The sequence below is a fragment of the Orycteropus afer genome, unplaced genomic scaffold, assembly GCF_000298275.1.
Source record: "Orycteropus afer afer isolate SDZICR_OR568_19922 unplaced genomic scaffold, OryAfe1.0 scaffold00123, whole genome shotgun sequence".
Taxonomy (NCBI): domain Eukaryota; kingdom Metazoa; phylum Chordata; class Mammalia; order Tubulidentata; family Orycteropodidae; genus Orycteropus; species Orycteropus afer.
The window spans coordinates 1,192,435-1,199,188 of record NW_006921710.1 but is presented as its reverse complement, the minus strand read 5'-3'; the positions used below and the strand labels follow the sequence as shown (position 1 = coordinate 1,199,188).

At 35.1% G+C, this 6,754-nt stretch overlaps 1 protein-coding gene across 1 annotated transcript in view; it reads right to left on the bottom strand.

The window, feature by feature from the left end:
* The window catches only part of SETX (senataxin), a 129,306-nt gene that overhangs the window by 14,640 nt on the left and 107,912 nt on the right, over positions 1 to 6,754 (bottom strand). The window contains exons 17-19 of the mRNA XM_007944204.2: positions 4,720 to 4,869; positions 3,647 to 3,754; positions 585 to 772 (exon numbers count right to left, since the gene is read on the bottom strand). Of these exons, the coding sequence (XP_007942395.1) occupies positions 585 to 772; positions 3,647 to 3,754; positions 4,720 to 4,869 (446 nt within the window). The remainder of the gene's footprint in view (positions 1 to 584; positions 773 to 3,646; positions 3,755 to 4,719; positions 4,870 to 6,754) is intronic.

The window sequence follows — 6,754 nt, the reverse complement described above, 5'->3', positions numbered from 1 at the left end:
TTTCCAAAAATTTTAAGGAAAAAAAAAAGTAAAAGAGAATATGCTTTTTAAAAAGAACTTGAAGGAGCTACAGTTGTCCCTCCCTCATACACAGATTCAACCAATTATGGACTGAAAATAATTTAGGGAAAAAAAAGCAATTAAGTGGTCAAATCAATCCCTCAAAGGCCAAGAGGGAGTATAAATACATACCATTTACATTGTATTACATATTTTAAGTAATCTAGAGAGGATTTAAAGTATACACGAAGATGTGTGTAGATTATATGCAAACACTATTATGCCATTTTACGTAAGAGATTTAAGCATCTGCAACCCAACCCCCAGTGAATGCTGAGGGACAACTGTGTACCAAAATGTCACCAGTAATTTTCTTTGGGTAGAATAAATATTGGTGATTTTGTTTGTTTATCTGCATTTACTACAATAAATATGTATGGCTTTATAATTAGAGAAAATAATTCATTTAAAGTACCCTCATGATTTATGCTTTTCATGGTAAAATTTAAGAACACAGTCAAATGGCTACTCTTCCTAAGCAGCTAAACCTACAAATAAACTAACAAGGAATAAATGGAACCCACCTGTTTGTTTTCAAGTTTCTGTTATACACATAATTAGAAGGGAAGAGACATATGTCTGGGTGCATCCTGTACTGAACAGTGAGCTGTAAAACAGGGAGCCTGCCGATGACATTGTGCTCTACATTCTCTTCCAGCAGCTTGTAGAAGCGAGCCATCATCGACTGGTCATAGCCATATTCCAATGCCTTCTGAGAGAGGAAAACAAAGCAACAGCTCCCAAGAATTCATTCATACTTTCCTACTGTTAAAAACAATTACTGAGCTATAATACATACATAGCAAGGTTCAGGGGACTTAAGATTATTAACAACCAAAGATTCAGAGAAAGGACATGTTTCTGACCCCAATCCTCCTGAAGTCATGTATCTTGAATGTAAGCTGAGGTTATCTTCTATTTAAAATATCCACATACTGTTTATGAAAGAGATGTTACCTTGAAAGACCACAGCTGATGATATTTTGATGCTAACAGGAGGCCACCAGAAAGAATCAATAATTAACGAAGCAAAAAAAATGTAACACAGATTTTAACATTTATTTCAGAGTCTGCTCTCATAGTAGAAATGCTGAATGTCATTTTTTTCAAGTCTTTTTTTAAAAAACAAGTAAATAAAAAAGAACAATTTATTCATTGATCTATCTAATATGTACAATTTGGGGTGCTGAGACTGTTAAAGTGAGTAAGATTATGTTTCAAAGTCTCTAGTGGTGGAGACAACCTACTTTTACTAAACTGATTTCACAATGCCAATTATGGGTTACAATCTGCAATCTGAAAAACAAAAGACTAGAAGACAAACAAAGAAAGCTATGTTAATGCTCTGACAGCTATATCTTGGGATATAATTTTCAGCGACAGCATCCTAACAAAGATTCAAAAAGTATTACATATTAAATAATCAAAAACTAAAAATATGATTTAGAAACTGCACTAAGATGACAGACTGAATGATGTTGAAGACAATGGCTTCAAGGATATATGTGCATAGTTTAAATAAACCTATTTCACAAATTGTGAGAAAAGGGAAAAAAAGGCGGAATTATATCTAAATAAATATATTATTTATGATTTTAAAGAAGTTATGTATAACTAAGTAAGATAACTATCAGTAGACATTTGACCATTTCATTTACATCTCCAAAAGTGTATCTATTCAAGTAGCCAAAATCTAGTTTTGAATTTTCTCACTGGGGAAAAATGTGACTTATACAGGGTAATACAACTACTTCCAAAAAAGAAAACCCCACCAAGTTCATCCTACAAAATGAGGTAATTTATATGTTCTCACATGGAAGGAAGTTCCTGATCTATTTACTGACTTATAAAAGGAAATTCTGCACAGAATGAGTCTCTCACCTTTAAACAAAACCAAATCTTACATAATAAACATAAATATATACATGTACACAAACCTCATAATCATCTGCCAGACTATATTTTAATAACTTATTTATTTAATGTTACCCAATAAAATGTAAGCTCTGTGAAGGCAGTATTTTTTTTTTTTGTCTATTTCCTTTACTGTCATAACCCTAGCATCTAGAATAGTGCCTAAATTAGGCTGACACTTAATAAATATAGACTGAAAAAATGAAAAATGAACAACCAAATACCCAGAAATCTCTTAAAATACTCATGGGATCTCTGGTGGTGTAGTACCTAAGGCTTTGACTGCTAACCAGAAGGCTGGTGGTTCAAACCTCCTCGGAAGAAAGGTTGGACAATCTACTTCTGTAGTGATACCGCCTCAGAAACCCAAGGTGGGATCACTATGAGTCCGACAGCAGTGTGTTTTGCGTTAAGCTATTCACATTAATTATCACTAGATATATATGATTAGAAACGTATGTTGAGAAAAATAAACGTTGTAATTATTTTCTGAAATTTGCTCAATAAGTCTGTATTATTCTTGCAATATTAATTAAAAACCACTAATGGACTTTTCCCATTTTTGCTGCTTTTATCATCAAAGCATTTATCATCAAAGTGGCAAATACAGCTGAGGCCCCTTAGCAATCATTTTTCTCTACATGCAGAGGCTCTCTTCTAAGAGGTTAAATCAGTAAAATTTTGAAATACAGTATTATTTAAAGAAAATGCAACACAGAGTTCACTCTTCATTATTCTCCATGAACAAAGTTACCCTCAGCAATGCTTCCTTACAAACACAGGTTTTCCCTTAGCAACTGGCATGCTTCTGGCTCCACAAGATCTACATAGGTGCTCAGATGTCATATAAAGAATTACACTATAATTTTGAGTAATTCCAAAGTCAATAAACATTAAAAACAAAAATGCTTCTAAAATTTTAAGTTCTCTGTGACTATTAACTCCACTACCTCCCAGTGTCTGCATAGATAATCAACGTGCCAGTGGAAAATACAGATTTTTATTAAATTCCAAACCATGATTTAGGTTTATTCAAATGGCCCAAAATATATACTGAATCTTGAGTCTGATGGTGAACTTCCATAAACCACATTTAGGGTGATTAAAAACAACAACAAAATGAAGTGGATCACAATGACATTAATCCCTTTTTCCTGTCACCTTCACTTTCAGAGAATGTGAGGAGCTCATTTGCTTGTACTACAGAATACCAAAACTGGAAATTTACACCCCCAAAAAGAATTTCTCTTTATAATGTTTTTCTCAAATTTGCACATATTTAAATTTAACGAGGAGGTTCCTTTCTTGGTTTTAAAGTTTTTCTTGTATTACTGTTTTGGCGTTTGTACTATTAAAGTCAGTCAGATACAGACCTCTAACAGATCTGGACACCACACCCAAAGGAAAAGCCTGGGGTACACAGCCTTCTGGTTTCCAAAACTTAACACTGTTTCTACCATATATACTCACACAGGCATAATTACGAATAAAGATATGTTTTCAGAGATTGTTTACCAATTAAAACTCAAACTCTGCTTATTTTTTTTCTCAACCATTCCCTATTTTTCCCTCTAAATAAAAGCTGACAATCCAAGAAAGACCATTCCTACCCCTACAAAGAAAAACTTTCTTCCACTTGAAGACAGTATGAATAAATATAAAAGAAACTTACCATAGATATGACTGTGGGAGGGAGCTGTTTAGGATCTCCTACTAGGATAAGTTTGTTGCACCGATGGATGAGTGGAGTAAGAGTCTCAACTTCACAAGACTGTCCAGCCTTAGCAAAAAAAGAAAAAAAAAAACAACACAGAAAGGAGAGTCTTAATTATCTTTACTGTTAGTTTACCCATGTACAGTTTATATAATTCATAAAAGTTCTAACTGTTCAGAAAAGTACCACCTTCCTGTTTCTACAGAGTATCAAAATAAGAGTTTTTATTGGTTAGAAAACAAACAAAAAACAACAAAACCAAACCACCTCTACAAAGTACAATTAAATAAACAAAGATATATTTTGAAATCAGTCATTACTTGGTTTCAACTGTTACTTGGGCACCAGTCACAAGTTAGATCTTACATATCCTGGATTTGTGTTATCTGGGCAAGAGTTTGATGGACCTCTTTTCCCCTCTGAAAATGGTTAGAACTTTGTCTCTGAAGTTCAGAAATCATTCCTCCTTGTTCCTCCTCAGTAGGCCTCTTCAATCACAAGACTCAAGTTTTTCTTCAACTGAATGACATTAACTTCTATTATTTCATACTTCCACTTTTTCTGTTCTTTTATTCTGGTGGACATAGGGACTTGGAGCTCCTGGATCAATTTAAAAACATTTTCCATTTCCTCTATTTTCTGGTTCTACTTTCTGGCAAACAGTAGATACCTAATAACCATTTGCTCAATGAATGAAAATACCATGGCTCAGAGCTGTCAAAAATTATATTAAAAACTATTTCCAAAGATGGTGATACTGGAGATGTTCCAAATAAGATCTAGACCTAGTTCTGCAGGGACTTTGCTAGGAGCAATCAAGCATCCTTAAGATCCTAATACTGGTAGAGCAATTTTAAATTAACGGTGATTATGTTATTAGTTTCATATTTCAACATAAGACAATATATAGGTAATGGCAGAAAAAATCAGATGCAAAAAAAAAAACCTTTTTATCAGTATCTCAGCAACCACAATTCATCTATCACTTACTCTTCACAGTTACTAATCAAAGTTGTCAACTGCTTACCGACCTCATCAACAATGACACAACTGAAGGGGACACCACCTTGTCCACGGAAAGCAGACTCAAGCAGTAAACCACCACTTGTGCTCAATGTGCAGCAGATGACATGGGACTCTAAGATGATGATATTCTGTGTTTTTTGTGGGCGTCCTTGAACCTAAGAGAACAAATAAAGGTTAATCAATTAGTTGCATATATATTCTGTATTTATTATGTAGGAGCTCTGGTAGCGTAGTGCCTAAGGCACTTGATTGCTAACCAGAAGACTGGTGATTCACACCCACCAGCCACTCCTCGGAAGGAAGGTTGGGCAATCTACATCTATAGTGATACCGCCTCAGAAACCCAAGGAGGGGTCGTTATGAGTCGGGTCCAACTCAACGGCACATAACAACAACAACAACACATTTATTATGTGACAGAATAATATTTAATAATAGGACAAAAACCTCAAATCTAGAAAACAGCAGAAACATTCAAGATAATTAGAAACTACCATAAAGAACACTGTGCTTTGTAGACTAAGCTCAGAACATGACTTAAGCACATTAAAAAAAATGTATTTAGGATTTCATTTGATCAAAATAGATAATAATTGTTCTTGTAGCCATATGTATTTAGGCAGGTATTAGATTAAATAGAGATCACCAAATAATCCTGAGTAGTAAAGCAAGTATCTGAGTAAAGCCAGGGTTAAACCTAAGCTTGAATACATTTTTTTTCCTACAAATTTTTAAAGTAAATAATGTTGATCTTTTTTTTATAAAGGCAAAAAAAACCCCAACTCACTGCCATCAAGTCAGTCCTGACTCACAATGACCCCTCCTTGGGTTTCCGAGGTGGTATCACTATAGAAGTAGACTGCACTCCTTCCAAGGAGTGGCTGGTGGGTCTGAACCCCCAGCCTTCTGTTAGTAGTCAAATGCTTTAGGCACTACGTCACAAGAGCTCTTTTATAAAGGCTAGTGCCAACAAAAATATCTGTGAACCTTTCTATTTCCACAGTAAGAAAAACAATCCTGGTGTACTTCCATAATGCACTATATGGTGACAGAGCCAGACAACGTGAACATCACCTCAAAATGTATACAATTTATTGTTCAAATTAATGAACTGGCATTATTATCCAAGAATCAATTTGACTATTTCTGCTCCTAAGAAGTAGTAGCAATTCATCGTGTACAGATGACATACTTATCAACCATGAATTCCAAGGCATATATAAGCTCTGGTGGCATAGTGCCTAAGGCATTTGACTGCTAACCAGAAGGTTGGCAGTTCAAACCCACCAGCCACTCCTCGGAAAGAAGATTAGGCAATCTACTTCTGTAGACATACCACCTTATAAACCCAATGGAGGGGTTGCTGTGAGTCGAATCGACTCGACGGCAGTGAGTTTTGGGTTTTTTTTTTTGGTAGTGCTCACTTGCTAAAACCCAAAAAAACAAACTCACTGCCATCGAGTCATTTCCAACTCACAGCAACCCCTCCTTGGGTTTCCGAAGTGGTTATCACTACAGAAATAGACTGTCCAATCTTCTTTCCGAGGAGTGGCTGGCAAGTTTGCTAACCAGCCTTTGGGTTAGCAGTCAAATGCCTTAGGCATTACGCCACCAGAGCTCCTTCACATGCTAAAGCTTTGTCAAATATACCTCTCAGCAATCTAGTGAGTTAAACTCCCAAGCTCAAGTAACTTAACAGCCCATAGAACACATGGGATAACACGTGATGTATTCACAAAACCTGTGAACATGGACTTCATCTTTAAATTTGCAAAAATTCTTTTTGGGCTTGGTTTAAAACATCAGTGAAAAGCTTTCCATTTATTTTTTTAGTTTAAATAAACTGTTAATGAAAATACATATTAAATTTTACTTTTTTTTTTTTTGCCATATAGAGAAGGCTAGTAATAAATTCAAGAGAAACTCTCAGCTCAAAAATACTTGTGACAGGGACATCAAGCTCAATTGGCATAACATACTATACAAAACATTGTTCCACCTCCTACTTTGGCGAGTAGCAACTGGGATCTTAAAAGCTAG